The 20,384-nt window shown below is 40.3% G+C and overlaps 1 protein-coding gene across 1 annotated transcript in view; it reads right to left on the bottom strand.

The window, feature by feature from the left end:
* The window catches only part of LOC120056539 (TOX high mobility group box family member 3-like), a 66,757-nt gene extending 47,008 nt beyond the window's left edge, over positions 1–19,749 (bottom strand). The window contains 1 exon segment of the mRNA XM_039004723.1: positions 19,648–19,749. Coding sequence (XP_038860651.1) covers positions 19,648–19,749 — 102 coding nt within the window.
* Between the last annotated feature and the right edge of the window lie 635 nt (positions 19,750–20,384).

Here is a 20,384-nt window from a genome sequence, read left to right as displayed (position 1 = left end):
AGAGTTCCAAACCTCTCTGCCAATAACAGCTAGTTTTCAGTTTGATATTGAGATAAACACGGCTGCATTGGACCTTTAAGGAAATGACATGAGAGTAGTCCAAATCAACTTGGTGGTGGTGTTGTCTTGCATTCGCTTCTAAACCTTGAATGTCTAGATGCTGTTTACTTTGGGACAACTTTGAAGTAACTCCAGCTCCAAGATGCTATCATTTAAACCAGGCTTCCTTTTACTGCACTCTTAGCTCTCTGGTCTACAGCTATTGTGGTTTTAGGTGTCATTATCTGAGATAATGCATTGTTTAATCGCCATACAGGAAAGCTTTTCACCACAGTAGATGGGTTTGTTTCAGTGGTATTAGTGCTGATGGTGGTGTTGCTGTACTTGATATGACAGGTGGGTATGGGCTCAGTGACCTGGATCCAGCCCTATTGAAGGCTGCGGAGAATGGAGTCTTCTCCTATTGCGCTGGCAGAACAGACACATTTCTCTATTCCCTGGACACTATTACTGGTTAACACACTCATTAGAACGGTTTTGCCTCTGTACACACTGCAAAATGCAGGTACCAGTCACTGTTTCAGGGACTCACTGGAAACTAATCCTCTAATTCTTTGAGAGTAATTGCATGAAAATTCTATTTAACTCAGGAGGTTGAAACAACGTTTATAAACCAGGCTACCGTTATAATTTGACTCAGGCAGAAAAGCTTCCTGGATTAAAAGTGACAGTATGAAAGTATTCTACCATCCAATGCTTATGTAAATAGATCTGATGTACCAACAAATTATTCCAACAGCAAATTCATTGTGTACAATCAGTAGGATCTGTAGTATTACCTGTTAAGCTTTCATGCTTTTCTTCTTACTCGCAAAAACAAAACTCTTTAGGCTAGTAATGGATTAGGTAAATACCTGTGTCTATCCCCATGCATGTATTGTAAAGATACAGCTGTAAACTGGCGTGGGTGTACTGTATCTATCTACCCTGTGTTGTGCTGGCTGCATGCATCCTTCCTTTCCATGTCTTTTTCTCCATAAGACTACAGTAAGTAGAAACCGACCAGTTGTTCAATCTCTAGAAATCTGAGAAACACAAACTGCTGAGCGGTGACTCATATATCAGTCTATTATACACTACAGGGCTGACTGTATTAAACAAATGGATCTGCCTGCAGCTGGAGGAGAGAGCCAGTATAGGGGAGCAAAGGTTATTGTCTAATTTCAATCTTGGCTGCCTTCCCAGAGCTCTACCACATTCCAATTTGTGGCTGTGTTGCTTGGCACTACTGACAGAACAGAGAGAGGTCCTGCTGCAAATACTGTTTGTGTTCGGCTACAGAAATGTGTCTGGAAAACTGACAATCAACAGGTCGGCGCAGATTAACGCAATGACTGGAGCAAATTGGCTGAAATGATGGAAATGCTATGGATAAGGATGTTTTCTTTCGGGTTGTCGAGCGACATATACCTGCCATTTTTGCCAGTCGTTGTTAGTTGTTACAGTATCTTTCTTCTACACAATCGTTGGGGGTGGGTGTATAAGATCACATACACACCCATTATAGCACAAGAGTCAATGTTAGTGCACTGCCAAGCATGTTATTAATTGTTTTATTCCACAATGAAAGGACAGCTGCAAAAGACAACTGTGGACAAAAAACAGCTGTTTAGACCTGCATATTAGCTATTTCAAGTATGTATTTTCCAGCATACTACCCTCCATTCAGCAATTTGACTGACAATTCTTGGCAACAGGGCCTCCAAAAAAACAAAAAAAACAAGCGTCTGTTGAGTTTCAGATATTGTTTTCGTTATGTGACAGGAGCCATCAAGACTAAATGATCTGTTCATGCTTTTCACTCTATTTACACCTGAAGTGCCATTTTAACATTACACTTTTCAAAGGAAGTGTAAGATTATGATACCTACTGTTGAATAATTACAAAGACTTAATCTTCACTATTTATTTCACATCACAGCAGCCAGTGACATTTAGAGAGCTTAAGAAGAAATCCACATCTGTTTAGACACAATGTAAAATTATTCCTTTCCTCAATGTTAGAAAGAACAGCGAGATCAAAGTGAACCTGAAAATGACAGTCCACAGAGTTAATGGAACCCCACTATGTTTTAGAGGATTTCTTTTTTACAGGGAAGGAAAAAAGAGAAGCTAAACTTAGCTAGGAAAGAATTGAAAAAGGTGAAGGAGAAAATATACCTCTCTCTCTGTCTGTCTCTCCGTCTCTCTCGCTCTCAATTCAATTCAAAGGGGCTTTATTGGCATAAGAAACATATGTTTACATTGTCAAAGCAAGTGAAATAAACAATAAACAAAGGTGAGAAGACACAAAACATTAACAAAAAACGATTAGAATTTAACAGTAAATATTGCACTCAAAAAGGTTTCAAAAAGATAAATACCTTTCAAGTGTTTTATTATCAGCTATTTACAGTGTTTTAGTAATGTGCAAATAGTTGTAGTACGAATAGTAGGGGAAGATAAATAGATAAATATTGGTGGTATTTGCAATGTTGTTTGTGCTCTACTAGTTGCCCTTTTCTCATGGCAACGGGCCACGAATCTTGCTGCCATGACTGCACAGATATGGGAGTTTATCAATGTTTGATTTGTTTTCAAATTCTTTGTGTGTCTGTGTGATTTTCTCTCTCTCTCAAAAATATCCTTGGTGAGGCTGACACGTAAAAAGCATGTGACCTATCAAATACAGCCATGACACTTAAAAGTGTGGATTTTCCTCTGGATAATATGAGGCTAAGAGTTTGCCTTTACGACTAATGTATGAGCCAATGGTATAACTCATAAAGTCAGTCATGTGCGCATACAGTACATTACAACCATAAACCAACATCTGGGTCTGGAATGGAAAGTAGGAGAGTCATGGTAATGTCATTAGTCTATCCAACCCCTTTCAACTGAGTATACTAGATGAAGTGAAATACATTACATTAAGATCATGGTTCAATTCGATTTGGTAGTGTGTTCTAGAACATGAGGATCTACTTATTGAAATGTAGAGGTGCTTTAATGGACAGTTTAATGCTGGGTATTAATTAAGTTGACTAGAGATTAAGTAGTGTACATTTTGTTTTAAACAACTACTCTAAGATAGGAAGTATCCGTTTTTCCACGCTTAAAAATAACACTGCACATTTGATTTTGTACACTACTCCACCTCTGAGGCAGCAAGGTCTGCTAAGTGTCTATAGAAAAATAAGTCATTGACTTCCTCCTTTGACCACAACTCCCTCAGAGCAGTTTTATCCAATTTCTAACAGTCCAGGAAGATGAGAAAGGGGTCAGTCAGTGACATATGCTGTATTTGAGCCTTGACCTCTATGTTAGGGGCAAATGGGAACCACGCTGTGAGTTTCTGCACCAAAATAAATGAGACAGTTCAGTAAAGGCCGGGTTCCACCATACGTTCTACAACGAACCCAAGCACTTTCCCCACTGTGTGTGTGTGTGTGTGTACCAACATGCCTCTCCATTCGTCTTCATTAAGATTGTGTTTGAACTGTTTCTCCACATCTCTGTAAGTATAGGGTCTACTGGGAGCAGCTGCAGCTCCTTCATACTGTAGCAGCCCACATCTCATCTACTCTACACTGTCCTACTCACTATCCTTCACAGAAGTCCTTCTTTAAAGACACAGAGAGTGAGAGGCTTTTAAACAGTTGTGCTGGACAGGTGGAGAGAAAATGCCACTTTCTTTGAGAGAGAGAGAGGGAGAGAACAAGCTGTCACCCTGCCTGTCATCAGCCAATTTACCTGGAGAGAGAGGGGCAGATTCAATGGACACAGAGATAATTCATCTCTTCATTCATGTAAACTGAAGAGATCGACCAAATCAGCTCTCCAACAGTATTGACTGTTAGCTCCTTGTATTTCACAGTTTTTATTAAATCGGGAGCATTACTGCTATCATGCTGGCCCCAAAATCCAAATAAAGGCCTGGATTGGAAAACGAGGCTACCATCACACTGGGAAGCAATAATAATCCCGATCTCTTTATTCAAATCTGCCATGTGTGGATATTCAGTGTGACTGAATAGCCATGGGAATGTTGCTCCAGCATATCTCTCCTGTCTGTAATTGAGCAGATTTATACTCTGGAAATGGCTTTCTTATTATAACTCAGCTACACAAGGTTTTCTATTTAATGTATTACTTATTTGTAAAGGCCTTTCTAAACAGGCAGCCGCACATTGCAAATTGTGATATATTATAATTCAGTGACTCTTTCTCACTAGCATCATCTGAATCCATATCCTTAATCCATATCATTTTTATATGATGATTTGTTACCCTCAGATTTGTTGTTGGCTCTCTCTAGCCCACAGACCATCAGACATCAGTGCTGGTTAGGCCGGTCAGTGTAGAGTTGTCAGATCCAGGAATTCAAAGATCAGGAACAACAATAGCCAGAGGCCTGCCTGACTGGGCTCTAAAAGCCTCTATGTCAGCACACAGTGGTTTGACAGCCTGTGTAACAAACTCTGGAGTATTTTATCTTACAAGCTTTACATAGAGTGCTGCATATTCTCTCAGTTATGTTAGTATCACTTTCTGCAGAGAAACATCATGTTTTTATAATTAAAAGAGAAATGTGATACTGATCATATATTATCCATGAGTGTTTCCTCACATAAGTACTGTATGTGGGGTGAGTTAAGTGAATAGAATTATGTGGTCAAATATAACGAGATGCAAAAAAGGACAACAATTTAAATTACTAAAACGTGAAGCCATCACACTGAAGTCTAATAAAGAGTATATATTCATTGTAATCCCATATGGTTAATTATGAATGGAATATGCTCAACCTCAATTTGGGAAACTCTGCCAGAAACAGCAATAGTAGCTGTTACGTTAACTATAGTCTATATCCCTACTGTACGTATATGATGTAGTGGAGTGAATATCCTTTCTCTCAAATAATATTTTATTCACTTTTAGGAAAAGGGATATGTTGCTTTTATGTTCCCTAAACACCCAATGCTCTGAAGCATGATTTGTCATTGTTATTCAGAACTCGCTCACCTCCACTTAAAACATGATCCTTCTGGAGTCTAATGAAGCACCAAGGTAGGTCCCAGGGGGTTCCGCCTTGCCAGAGAAAACCTCTTTGATTTATGTACTACTTTGTTTTTCCTGCTTAAGGCTTGCCTGTTGTGTTGTGAGAGAGATGACCCTGCCTGGTGATGAATATGCGGATGGAGCATTTACTCTTATTTATTAATTAGCTCCTGTTAAAAATATATTCTCTCTGAAAATGTCAATACCCACAATACACCACAACAGCCAGTCTGAACATAAGGCTCTCTCTCTCTGTCCTATCATTTCCCAGTCTCCGCCTTCTCACAATTAAACCAAAAACAATCTGCCTGTATTTGCAATGACACTCCATTGCTGGATAAACTTTGTTACCCAGATTAAATAAAATGGCACTTTTGGACGGCAGTAAGCAGCCATCGTGCGGAACTGATTGGCTTTTGAAAACACTAATTAGTACTCAACCTTGTGGCTGTCCAACTGTAGCCTGCTAATGTGAGTGCACACACTCGTGATTTAGCCTCAATATCATGGCTCTATCAGACATCCTTTTAGCCTGGAGAGATATTAGCACAGCCCACTCTCGTGCTGGAGTGTCACGGACCTCTTCATCTGTTTTGAGTAAACAAAATAAAACTGCAACCGGAAAATATGAGAGCTTGTTTGTAGTTAGACATGCTAGAGAAAAACATAGAAAGGGAATTTGTGCTTTGATCCGCTAACGTGATCTGAAACCCCCTGCACATTAGGCTAGTTCATAAAATGAAAGAGATCCTGGAATTGAATAAATAGGCCTGGTATGTGGTGGACACTGGTGGAAAATGTGTTAACGTTATGAAAACATTACACATCCTGTATGGTGGATAAAAAAAAAGTTTAACCTTTAACTAGGCAAGTCAGTTAAGAACAAATTCTTATTTACAATGACAGCCTACCAGGGAACAGCAGGTTAACTGCCTTGTTCATGGGCAGAATAAACAGAAGTTTCCCTTGTCAGCGCAGGGATTTGATCCAGCAACCTTTGGGTTACTGGCCAAACACTCTAACCACTAGGCTACCTGCAGCCACTAGATGCTGTATAAGTAATCATTAGTCCATCTGCTGAATGTACTATCCACAGGCAAAAAATATATATATATTGGAGAAAAAAAATGTAAATATGCTTGAATTCTTTGAGCCTGTCCAATCTGTAAATAATTGGAAAGATACTTTAATTCTTTGAGGGAGTCCACTAGGCTTGGGCGATATACCGTTTACACCATATACTGGGGTATTTTGAAATACAGACGGTATTATTTTCTAAAACACAAAAACAAATGATATATTAACTAGCAAACCAAATGCATAGCTGGAGCCCTAAACTGGATATAATTTATTTGACACATCTTAGATTTCATATAGTTACACATAACTTATAGTTATAATCAGTGGTGTAGCACGCACCTCCACAGCCCCCACGAGGCAGCCCACAACCCCCTTTTTTTTTTTTTATATATATACACTATCGTTGAAAAGTTTGGTGTCACTTAGAAATGCCCTTGTTTTTGAAAGAAAAGCTATTTTTTTGTCCATTAAAATAACATCAAATTGATCGGAAATACACTGTAGACATTGTTAATGTTGTAAATGACTACTGTAGCTGGAAACGGCAGATTTTTTATGGAATATCTATATAGGCGTACAGAGGCCCATTATCAGCAACCATCACTCCTGTGTTCCAATGGCAAGTTGTATCATTTTAAAAGGCTAATTGATCAATATAAAACCCTTTTGCAATTGTGTTAGCACAGCTGAAAACTGTTGTGCTGATTAAAGAAGCAATAAAACTGGCCTTCTTTAGACTAGTTGAGTATCTGGAGCATCAGCATTTGTGGGTTCGATGACAGGCTCAAAATGTCAAGAAACATGTCAAGAAAAAGAAAGAAAAATGTCAATAACTTTCTGAAACCCGTCAGTCTATTCTTGTTCTGAAAAATTAAGGCTATTCCATGCGAGAAAATGCCAAGAAACTGAAGATCTCGTACAACGCTGTGTACTACTCCCTTCACAGAACAGCGCAAACTGGCTCTAACCAGAATAGAAAGAGGAGTGGGAGGCCCTGGTGCACAACTGAGCAAGAGGACAAGTACATTAGAGTGTCTAGTTTGAGAAACAGACACCTCACAAGTCCTCAACTGGCACCTTCATTAAATAATACCCGCAAAACACCAGTCTCAACGTCAACAGTGAAGAGGCGACTCCTTGATGCTGGCCTTCTAGGCAGAGTTGCAAAGAAAAAGCCATATCTCAGACTGGCCAATAAAAATAAAATATTAAGATGGGCAAAAGAACACAGACACTGGACAGAGGAACTCTGCCTAGAAGGCCAGCATCCCGGAGTCGCCTCTCCACTGTTGACGTTGAGACTAGTGTTTTGCGGGTATTATTTAATGAAGGTGCCAGTTGAGGACTTGTGAGGTGTCTGTTAAATTTTAAACCTGTTTTCGCTTTGTTATTATGGGGTATTGTGTGTAGATTGCCGAGTATTTTCTTTTATTTAATCAATTTTAGAATAAGGCTGTAACGTAATCAAATGTGGAAAAAGTCTGAATACTTTCAGAAGGCACTGTATGTATACAAAAGCATGTGGACACCCCTTCAAATTAGTGGATTAGGCTATTTCAGCCACATGTATAAAATCGAGCACACATCCATGTAATCTCCATTGACAACCATTGGCAGTAGAATGGGATTACTAAAGAGCTCAGTGATTTTCAAAGTGGCACTAAAATAGGATGTCACCTTTCCAACAAGTCATGTCGTCAAATTTCTGCCCTGCTAGAGCTTCCCCGGTCAACTGTAAGTGCTGTTATTGTTAAGTGGAAACGTGGGGGCATCCCTGCCTCGTGGTGGCTGTGGGGGTGCATGCTACACCACTGCTTATAACTATAAGTTTAGTATAACTATAAGAAATCTAAGATGTGTCAAATAAATTATATCCAGCTCAGGGCTCCAGCTATGCATTTGGTTTGCAGGCTAATTCTCTAGATGTCAAGATCAAGCTTCTTGGTTACAGCAGAGGCATTCAATTCCCCCCTGGATGAAGATCCCTGTTGCCTAAATTGTTTGTGTGTCAAAAATAAAATAAATGTTTTTGGGAGGTTACAGAAACGGTATGAAGGTATGAAAACCTGAATACTCCCCAACCCTAGAGTCCATATTTGGCAACTAGCAAACTACCAGTCCAACAGAGAACAATATGAGTAATAACTTACAGTAATTGCAGTAATAATGGCGAGCACAATTACACAGAGGAATGTGCTTCAAGTTTATGTCTGATAAGAACCAAAGGAGCGGACAATCACTGAGGTAATTACAGAAAGATAGACGTAACTCACGCTCCTCCGTCTAACTTTAGCATATCGCCTCATCCACAGTTTATTACAATACTCACTTCTCACAGATGTTGGTATGCATGCATGAAGCTTCACTTGGAACATGCTAAAGTAAACAATGCCGTTTTTCTGTGATTTCACACATCGGGGCCGAGAAAATGTGTTATCTTTTGAAGCAATAGTTCATCGCTATATAGGCTAAGTATTGCTTAAATATCTTATTAGCATCTGGAGGATAGTTTGTGGAGGAGAAGTAGGTGTAATCCTGTAAGATGTCTTACAGTTACTATTTTGGTCAGCAACAGGTTAATGTTGTCATTAGCCAATAGGAAAGACTTACCGTTACAGGCCAATCAAAATATGACATCACCTGACATTCTCAATGTTTTGTGGCAACAGGATCCCTAGATAGTAGAACGCTTTATTAGTCAGTGATCAAAGCTAATGGTGCTAGGCCGCTAGCACTATGGCCTGTTGAGTAGCAAATGGTCTGGATAAAGCAGTAGGAACATGATCCAAGCTACTGTCCAAAGCATACAGATATGCTGCTGTTTTGACAGCATCACAAATTGAGACTTTAGTAACACCAGACAACTGCTTTCAACATACACAAAGGATCTGACATTGGACAGTGACCAATCTCTGGCTCTCTCCAGGAGAATCAATGGCACTCTAATAGACTTCACTGAAAACAAACCACAACAAAGAAATACTTGATTCATTTAAATAACTGTTGCCATTCAAGCCAGCCACACCAATGTAAAAGGAAGTGTGGTGTATCAAGGGTAAACCCCTAAGTATTGGTATACGTCAGAAGAACAACTTATGATACTACCTAAAAGAGCTATTTTAGAATAGCCCGTAATCTCAATGTCACTAGAACAATCCCAATCCCAAAGCCAAAACTCTGTAAGGTCTAGGCTGCTCTCCTAGAAGATGCATATCAGAAGCTAATGGAGTCTGCTGGAAACTACAGGGGGGCTGAAGGTTCACCACGATTAGCTTGTGTAACTGCTGAAGGTCAACGCAGCTCTGCTGAGCAGCCACAAGCCTTCATAAAACCATGCAGCGTATCATTATTTTCACAGTGTTTCATTATGGATTGTTAACCTTGGCTAACTCCCCAACTAACGCTTTAATCAACTGCCTGTAATGTCTCTGATACAATGTAATCATTCTGCTTCTACTTCTCATTTAGCAGCGGGTAGGAAGGAAAAACGTACCTGTGTCTCATTATAGAAAGAGAGAAAAAGAGAGCAAGCTCCTTTTCCAGGATCTGCATGTGTCTGGAAAGACACGTGAGTAAGAGCTTCCGAAGAGGAGAGCGGAAGGTTCAGGGTTATTGCCCATTGTCAGAGAAACTAGATCGTTTTCCTAGAAAGGAATGGAGTATGAAAGACTTGTCAATAGCATGTTGTCTCAGGAGGAAACTAAAGGACTCCTCAATGCTGAGGCCTCTTTCTCCTTGGCCTGGTTCCTACCACTGCCATCCCACACCACAGCCACCTGTGAGGAAGTGTTCACCGGGTCACAGTGCAGTGGCAGTGCATTAAGTCCCCCTGCAATGCACTGCCACAAAGAGATGAGCTCCAACAAAAAGCCTAAAATATCAGCTCCTTTCCCAAATGTACTAGGGGAGTCTTCATAAGACAAATACATGGTAGAACCCTCTCATCAAGTCATCAGTTTGCAAACAATTGGAGGTTGCAACCAGCGACCTCTAAACCCCACAAGAATGGTTGCCAAGAGACAAAAGAGATCTAAACCAACTAGCAGATTACTTTTCAGAATCTTCTCCCTCCACATCAATACTGCTTTCAGAGATCCAGATGGAGGCCAGCAGCAAAGTGTCCCCTTATTGGGCCTTTATTGGTACATACTAAATGCAACATTGAATTACGGCAGGGGAAAGGGGAGGCACGCTTTTTGTTTAACACACAGTACTTCTGAGGCCAATAAAAATCAGCAATGAAGCAATCACTGTACCATTTTTGGAAACCATCTACAAAGAGATCACTTTCCAGTTTTAATATGCGTATGAAATAAATATTAGAGCCGAGCCAGAGCATGAGAGAAACCATATGTTGCTTGGTGGATGAAAAAATCTATCCATAGGCTTGTGCTTTCTACAAAACACTACATGTCTTTATCTTTTCTCCAATATATAAAAATGCACTCTAACTAAATAGTGATTTACAGTAAATGTGTGGTACATTGAGAACAGATAGGGAAATGCTACTTGTTACATCTCAAAAGAAGGGTTCAGAGCGGATATGTGAGAGGGATTTGTGTGGTTGCCAGACGTGTTATTTTATTGAGACTAATGGTGCACCCCATAGGCTGACAACAACTTTATGATTATTGAATATGTTAGAGAGAGTTTGATGTTTTAGTAAAATATTGTTTTTTCTCTCTCGGTTTTTCTCTTTCCCTGTTTTGATATTGGGGCTCACTCACCATGTGTCTAATTTCATATGTTGGCATAATGATGAATTGTTTTGGGTTGTACAGTCAAGCATTTTTATTCAGAAAAACATTCTAGACATCACTGTGAACTGACTGCTTTGGAAACTACAGGCAGGAGTTGTAACTACAATTGTGTACCTGTACACAAAGAAATGAATACAAAGTATCCATATATGAGATGAACTCTTTCTGACAGAGTGGATAAATTCTGAATATTACTGGACATTACTATCCAGTTAAAGAACAATGGACACAATCAACAATTTAAACCCATAAATAAACAACAAGAAACAGCGACATTCTCCCAAGAACAGCTCTTTCAAAACTCTCAGAGCTAGGCCTACACAGAGAAGAGAGACAGACAAGGCCATGTCAGCACAGTGCCTATGTACTGTAGATCTCTGCTACCATTTAATTCTAACATAAATGATGGCAAATTAAATTTCCAGGAAAAACAAAGGACTTTTCTGCAATAGAATATTCTTATCATTCTAATGCACGTCTATAAAAGATCCAATTAAAATCTGGCAGTGTGATGGCGCTTTTCCAATTTATATTAGCTTTTGAGGAGACTATTAAAGTTTATTTATTAGGTGAAAATGACTTTAAATGCTACAGTATTAACGCTGCAGTAAAATTGGATTAGCAGTGAGATTTTAACATTTACCCTGTTACCACATATATAACGTTGGGGGAGCGGCGATCTACGATCAATGACCTTCTGAGGCCAACATGGCTCCCCTATTTCCATAACACTGACTCCAGCTGTTGGCTTGGGGACCTCTGCACTGGTTGGGAAAATGTAAAAAAACAGTTTGGAAATGAAGATAAACATAGCCGTTAAAGTCAATGTGTTCTAAACGTGACACAGATGATTTGTTTACTACTGTATTACAGTAACCATGGCATAGGGCCAAGTCACATTAAATCATCTATCGAAAAACAGTACGTTGTTACTGTGGTTCATTTCAGTCTCCCATTTAAACATTCAAATAGCTGTTGTATTACTACATTTGCTGTGCTCTTTGTTCAGCAGGTCTGATGGATATTTGCCCACCTGCTGCCATTGTCTTCTCCTTAAAGGACGACCTGGTGGTGACACACACTGAGCATTATGGGAACGTTGCATGGTCGTGGTGGTGCTACGGGCAGCTGAACAAAGGATAGCTGGACTAATCACCACAGTATGGCTGCGTCTGATATTGCACCCTATTCCCTATATAGTGCACATTGTTTTACCAGGGCCCTGGTCAAAAGTAGTGCAAAGGGAAGTAGGTGTCATTTTGGATGCACATAAATCTCCTTTGCCTTGTACGTAATATCTCTCTCTCAGTCCCTACAGCACATAGCTCACTAATGAGGTGACATTTCACACTTAGAGTCACGACAATGCACTACCCTGCAAATTAATGTAATAATAACAGTCAGCAATACCTTGATGAGACGGAAAATACTTCCATTCTGAACAGTAAGGGATGGTCTGAAAAATAGCACAGGCAGAAATTCTAACAATTGAACTTTTAAGTCTCGTTTTCTTGACAGGACCTCATATTCACGTGTTGAGTGAAGGGGGTCATGCATATTTGATTTTGTAAAACGTCACATTTCTAATCTATCTACTAATTAAATCTGTGTTGGATTAAAGGTTAAATCCAGGGGAGATCAGTTAAATGTTTTGATACAGTCCTCCGTCAGCCCATTACGAGGCATTAGAAAGTAGTTATGTGAAAAATGTGATGGCTGCCTCACTGCAACAGCGCTTTAAAAATAAATGTAGGTGTCTTAACTGCAAGGCTAATCATTTATAGGACACAATTTATTGAATCACCCAGCCAGAACTGATTGACTGGTCCTACTGCTTAATTCCACAGTAAAAGCAGTTTCTGTGGCACATAGAGAATAAATTATTCTCTTTAAAGATGGAATCCTTAATGGTGAAACTGCCACATCAATTTGGGATACTATAACACACAAGAAGTTACAGCAAACAACGAACACAGTTGTTTTGCCTCAAACATCACTGCACGCTTCAATAGAACAGCAGAATATGTACTGCACAGGAGTTTGGTGACACCTTAATTGGGGAGGATGGGCTCGTGGTAATGGCTGGAGCGGAATCACTGGAATGGTATCAAATACATCAAACACATGGTTTCCACATGGTTATGAGCCGTCCTCCCCTCAGCAGCCTCCACTGATGTAGTGCAATTTGTTGTACCACGCTGCTCATTTCCATTTGGACGCTGCTCACCTCCGTTTAGTCGACAAAACAAAAACAATAACAATGGCGCTGGGGTGAACAGATTCTATCTTTAATAAGTCAGTGAGGTTGATGCTGTCAGAGATGTAGCGAGACAAAGACAGATTGAAATGGTTGATCCTGGTGAAAAAAGTAGGTCTCATGGTGAGTTAGTAGACCCTGGTGTGATATAAAGAGACATGTTAGGCTTGCCTAACGACTCACCCTGAATTTAATTCCTCTGCTCTATCAATCGCTCTATGCATTCAGTCTGAAACTGTTGTTTGTGTGACTTCAAAATGAGGGGCGTTGTACAGAACAAATTAATCAGCGATTGGATCTTCTCTAACAGTCTAACCAATCAGAGTACCAAAGTTAATGATGTCATCATGTAGGCCGGCTCTGGACCAATCCATCGGTTTCTGAGACCAATTAGAATGGACAGAATGTGTTCACATTCTAGAAATTGTTGGGGAGAGAGGCAAATTCAGACTCAACGTGGAGAAGAAACATCAGTTGGCCGGAGCGATGTGGATGGGTAGCCAGGCAAACGCTTGGCTGTGGTTTTAAAGCCTAAAGAAGGTCCATCTAGGACCCTTAGGCAGAGGACATGCTATAGCTCAAGTTTCCAGGGTACAACACCTTTGTTAAATGATTCAGAACTTTGACAGTTTAAGCAATAATGGTTAAATGAGGCCTTTCTCTCTCATTCACTTGCAGGTGTGTCATGATAAATGACCGTAACCCTACACCGAGCATGACACCTCAGCTCTGAGCTACTACCCGTCTATTATATCTGAGTGCTGTGGAGCTGTAACAGTGACATGGCTGTTGGATTGTCCAGAGAGAAAACAGAACCTTCTGAGACAGTCTCTCTGTTCCCATGTCCATACTAGCATACTACTTAAAAGGAAGCAATGTATCGGGCATGTGTTCTACGTAGTAGGCTAGTGTGGACATTCCAAAATCAAATCACATTTTATTTGACACATGCTTGGTAAACAAAAGGTGAAATGCTTACTTATGGGCACTTCCCAACAATGCAGAGAGAAAGAAAAGAGAGATAATAGAAAAATAGATACACAATGAGTAACTTGGTTATATACAGGAAGTACCAGTACTGAGTCGATGTACAGGGGTACGAGATAATAACATGGCTATATACAGGAAGTACCAGTACTAAGTCGATGTGCAGGGGTACGAGGTAATAACATGGCTATATACAGGAAGTACCAGTACTGAGTCGATGTGCAGGGGTACGAGGTAATAACATGGCTATATACAGGAAGTACCAGTACTGAGGCGATGTGCAGGGGTACGAGGTAATAACATGGCTATATACAGGAAGTACCAGTACTGAGTCGATGTGCAGGGGTACGAGGTAATAACATGGCTATATACAGGAAGTACCAGTACTGAGTCGATGTTCAGGGGTACGAGGTAATAAAATTGCTATATACAGGAAGTACCAGTACTGAGTCGATGTGCAGGGGTACGAGGTAATTGAGGTAGATATGTACATATCAGTAGCTATAAAGTGACTAGGCAACAGGTTAGATAATAAACAATAGCAGCAGTGTATGTGATGAGTTAGAAGAGTTGGTGCACAAAGGGTCAATGCAAATAGTCCGGGTAGCTATTGGTTAACTATTTAACTAACTATTTAGCAGTCTTATGGCTTGGGGGTAGAAGCTGTTCAGGGTCCTGCTGGTTCCAGACTTGGTGCATCGGTACCGCTTGCCGTGCATGCCCATTACATCGTTTCATTCTAAGTAGTATGCTAGGGTGGATATTAAAATGTAGCAATACTGTGTGAACTCTATCTACATGCAGCCTGCTGGCTGATGATGGTGATGTGAGAAGAGGAGATGGAATGGATTCATGAGCACTGGGTGGTGGTTGGATTAAAGATGGTCTTCATGAGAGCTGATCAGGGTAATGGACTGTGTCAGCATGAGATTTACATATTCAACACCAACCACAGCCTCTCTATCCAAATCCACCTTGTAAAGACAGTCAATCGGTCCCAATGTTGCACACAGGTTCAGTGGACATATAGACGAGGCCTCTTAAGTGTTGATTTACGTCCATGTAAAATTCAAAAGTGCATACCGCAGAGAGATTCAAACACAAACAGGAGGACTCCCTAGTCGTGTGTGTGTGTGTGTGTGTGTGTGTGTGTGTGTGTGTGTGTGTGTGTGTGTGTGTGTGTGTGTGTGTGTGTGTGTGTGTGTGTGTGTGTGTGTGTGTGTGTGTGTGTGTGTGTGTGTGTGTGTGTGTGTGTGTACATTGCAAGGAAAGATGTGTGTAATAGCTTAGATCATCTACGGCACAGCCATAGAAAACAGAGAGTATGATCTACTAATGTTCCACCACAAAGCCACCTCTAATATACAGTATATGACTCACAGTCCGGACACAGCTTCCATAGCAACAACTATTAGGGTCTTCCATGCAGGAAGCTTTACTGAGCTGATAAAAGTTCAGAGTTAGGACAAAAACGTAAACACTACATAGTTAATCACATACACAAATCAGTTTAATTAATGAAGATAGAACCAGATGAATTGGGGAAATTGTCTGAATCTGCAGAGTAACTCACTTTCGGACAGAGCATCCATTAGCTCAGGGGTTCCAAGTACTGTACTTCAAGTGAGCGAGCTAAAAATGAACTTCCCCAATCTCAAATGGAAAACCGGGTCTTTAATAAATCTGTTGAACTAGGCGTCCGACAAACTGCAATTAAAATGCCCAGGAAATACATCAGCTTTTCACTTCCTCAACATTTAAACCTTGAAACATATAACTTCGGTTACATCCATCAACTTTAGAAAAGGGCAAAGTAAGCAGCTTCTCGGGGTACCAGCGATTTAGAGTCCTAGTAGTGTTTGGATATGTTTACAATGTGTGTGTGGTGAAATGGCACCAGCTGTGTACACTGACAAGATGCACACGGCCCACTGTGTGTTTGAAGAGCGTCTTAACCCCTTCACTACCACTCCACAGACGGGACAACAAAGACCACGGGAGGCTAGGCCAATCTGGCTGTAGGGGACAATGGGGAGATATTGCCCCAAGGGTTTTCTGGTGTGAAGGGACTGTAATGTAGCATCTCTGAGTCCATTTATGTCCTTTCTGCTTTGTTTCCTATACATATGCAAGGAACAATAGGATCCAACCCATCCTCAATCAGGCTTTTGTTTCACCTACATGACTCATTTAAAGGCTCAATAAAGTCCTAGAGTATGCCGGCTGCAGCTGCTGCCTTCCATCCTCATGTGTTATGCTGTGAATAACTTCCCATTTGTTGTTCTTACAGTGTATGTAGTCTATTACGTATGACAGACGAGTGGTTGATACAACTCAAAGTTGAGATATAATCCATTGATAAGCGCTTCCTTGAATAAGAGGAAACACATATATTTGGTAGTCTCAGACGCCATTTGTCATCAGAGCCAATCAGCTGTTACTATCAACCCTACTTAGTGAAACAGACTTCCTGTTTACAGCGGTTGTCACTGAAAGGATTCTTGGAAGACAATCAATCACTCTTCCGTAATGACACCTTTTAAACCAACAGAAAAATATGGCTACGGAACAGTGGAAAAATTCAGTCAATCACAGTCAAAACAATGCTAATGCATATTACATAATCTTTGGATCTGAACATAGCCATCCACAATTTATAATCACTTACTGGCAGTATTAGTAATAGTTTCACAAACTAAAGCTCTGTAGTAGTGGCAGTGCTGCAGGTGCAACCCATTCCTCAGTTACATCTGGTAACAACCAACTAATTACCTCTACCAGTGCAGCTAATGAAATGTATATTACATCTAAAACATTATTAAACTTCAGGGGAGTATAACACAGGACTATAAATGTGCCAGTAACAGGGGAGGTGTGTGTGTGGGGGGGGGGGGGGGGGGGGCGGTTGCACACTCATGAACAAAGGCATTTCAGTCAATCAAACGGTCAAATCATTTAGACATGCTAAATGTAAACCAGTACAGTTGAGAATATACCAAAAAAGCTCAAAGCCTTTAGTAGTGTCCAACCTGAAGAGCTTGCACAGTTATGTAGACCACAAAATGTCCCACATTTTAAACCAAGGGGGACATATAAAAGATTCAACTTTTGCGACAGAAAAGGAGAGAAAATACACCCTGATGACCAAAAATAATCTAGGCGTGTATTCATAAGGTTTCAGAAGTGAAGCCGGGCTTCTTGTAAATTTCACTGACTAAGACCACATGTGCTCAGTATAAACCAAAGAGCCAGTAAAAACCAAGTCATTATCCCACATAAATTGAACATAAGACTGCACACAATTTCTGAAGTACCAACTACCAACCAATCAGTGGCTAAAAAGAGTCCCTGTGGGTATATACCCCTAAACATAGTTGCCTTGTGTCCCAGTTAAATCAAAGCACTTTACCAAAGGCACCCTGCTGAGACTGCCCTGTCATACACCTGAACACAATCCACACCATTAAATATTAAAAAGGTATAGAATAATATGTAGCCTATATGAAGTGTGCTTTAAATCAGCTCTTAATGACATTCATCATCAAGGTCCGAGGTTCAATTCTACTAGATTACTAGCAGCTCATGTTCCCTTGTAAAGTACATGATATTAACATATTCCCTTTATCTCATTGCCAAATCACGGCTGGATTCATTAGTCATGAATCATGATGACTGTAGTACATAATTAAGTTTGTGCCACTCGTTTGGATGTTTCTGTAGATTTAAAAAATCTGTGATGTTTGAAAGTGCCTCTGGGCCCCATTGTGATTAAATCTGAATGATTTCCTCAGACAACATTTTGAGGGTGTTACTGTTTATACATCACATTGAGTACCCATTGACATTGACCAAGGCACTGTCACAGCTTCTTGGAGTGGGAACTTGACATGAAAGCTATAATAAATAACTCTGTTATCAACCCAAGTTAATTTGAGTCTATACAACTTGAAAACATGACACATCATCTGGATGACTAATGTTTCCTCTCAATGAGTTTGGTCGAATCAATTTGGGGATGATGTGTCTTGCATTATGCAAACACATGCAAATCTCCCTTCCACTCAGTATGCAGAGGCTTCTGAATTGGCATGTGATATGTGGTTTGTGATGAGACATGTAGCAGAGGGAGCGCTTCATTTCCTCTCCCTCTCAGACTACAATTGCATTTTGGCCTATCCCTGACAGAAAGACTATTTCCTTTCTCAATCTTTGGCCCGGGGAGTTTTCAAGCAAACACAAAACCACACTTTATCTATTATAGGACAGTCAAACAAATGTGGTTGCACTTGGGAGCTTTAACAAGCCTGGGCTATTTGGCCAAGCAGACGCAAACACTGCTCTGGTCTCAGAGTGTTCTCAGAACAGGATTATAGTATGTTTTCTATTGGTTCTCAGAACAGTTTTAGAGGATATTCTGGGGAAAAGTCTGGAAACTCATTTGATATGGACTGTCTCTCTCTTTTGGCAGCTTACCATGCTTCCACATCCTGAAGATGTTGTCAAATAGAGCCATTATCCTTTTCAAAACAAATACTCCTTTGTGCTTGTGATACAAAAATACCAAATATCTGCTGCTGGTTGTGTACCAAACCACCTGTCTGTCTGGGACTGTTTGTGTAAGGATATCTCACATAGGATAACCCTACTAGGGACAGTATGACATTTTTTCAAAACACTGCAACACATCAGTAAACAGGGACATATTATCTGTGAGCAAAACTAGGGATCCCGATCTGAAACAACTGCAGTTGAATCAGACATCAGATATCAACATAAACAACCTGCTCACTTCAAGGATAATTAATGCCTTTCACAATTCATGAATTGCCCTGAAATATGACAAGCTCTATAGGTAGTGACATCACTTTATCATGTGTCTTCAGTGAATCTAAAACATATGAACTGCATGTTGATTGATGATGATGGAATTATAAATTATAAACACTGCCCATTAAATGATTAAATGATTATGGATCAAGTCACTTTTTAAAGGCTCTGTCACACATGTAATCAAGTTGATCACTCATTGTAAAGTAGCAGTGTCACTGCCACCTGGCATGAATAGCTTACTCTACAAGAGATAGGATACCAAAACTTCATCCAATTGAGAGATGTGCTATATGAGAAAGCATTTCAACGTGTAAAAATTATGACATGCAGAACTCCAGCACCAAAGGAAGATGGTAACTTGCCTAATTGATAAAAGTGTGTAATGCACTGGTAAAACTGCCTCTTGTCTTATTGTGTTATTCTGTCTATTTTATAAAAGCTTTGTAATGCCAATGCAGAATAGGATTGGATGATGGAGAAGCCTAATTAATCATCAAAGAAAACCTTCCCAATCGTGTACAACACCATTTGTCATTATATTAGTCTGTCCGGACTCCAGAGGAATGGGGTTTGAATACAGTGTGCAGAAACAAGATAGAAGTACGCAAAACAATGTAGAACGCAATTGCTCACCTTATTATAGTTGTAGTAGCCCAAACAGTGGGGAAAATCCAGGTTTGGTGGGTCTCCTGGAATAGGATTTCCTCCGGCAATCGGATAAAACCGTACATCCATGATGTATCAGGCAACAGCGCTGCTGTACTGTGAACAGAGCTCAATTTGTTTCTACCTTTTTACAATCCACGCGCACAGAGTGAGAGAAAGGCGGCGAGGCGGGCAAGCTTTATCGGGACCGTAAATCAAAGAAATAGAAAGCGGGATAAGAAGAGGTAAGGGATAAAATACGAAGTTTTGTTATTCCTCTTCTTCTCGTTGAAGAAGCTGTTCATAGTTTTGAAACCCAAATAACGGTTGAGCTATGTCCAAGCTCGTCCTCAAGGTTTATGATATCTGCGCCAAGCCGTGATGTTTGCCCATGCATTTAGAGGCAGCTGCTGTACACAAAGAAGCCACGCGACCGGCAGGGACAGACTGCACAATTGTCTTTCCCCTATTCAGCTTGCGAAACAAAATTGAAAACAGAACTAACGTTATAATATGTGTATAATAAGACGTCCGGCTCACAGGAGAGTAACTATCCACGTAAAAAGCGCTCGTTTCCCCGCAAAAGTTGTTGTTCCTCAAGTTTGGACAGTAGTTGGCGAAGGTAGCATAAAGCAGTGAGGATATTGTATTCCCTGGAATTCTGCTACAGTGTTCCACCAGTGGAGAGTGGGGTTTCGGGACAAAAAATTATAAATTTGTGCGGT

This window comes from Salvelinus namaycush, chromosome 1 (genome assembly GCF_016432855.1).
Source record: "Salvelinus namaycush isolate Seneca chromosome 1, SaNama_1.0, whole genome shotgun sequence".
Classification (NCBI taxonomy): Eukaryota; Metazoa; Chordata; class Actinopteri; order Salmoniformes; family Salmonidae; genus Salvelinus; species Salvelinus namaycush.
The sequence above is the reverse complement of the archived record's forward strand: the minus strand, read 5'-3'. Positions and strand labels throughout refer to the sequence as shown.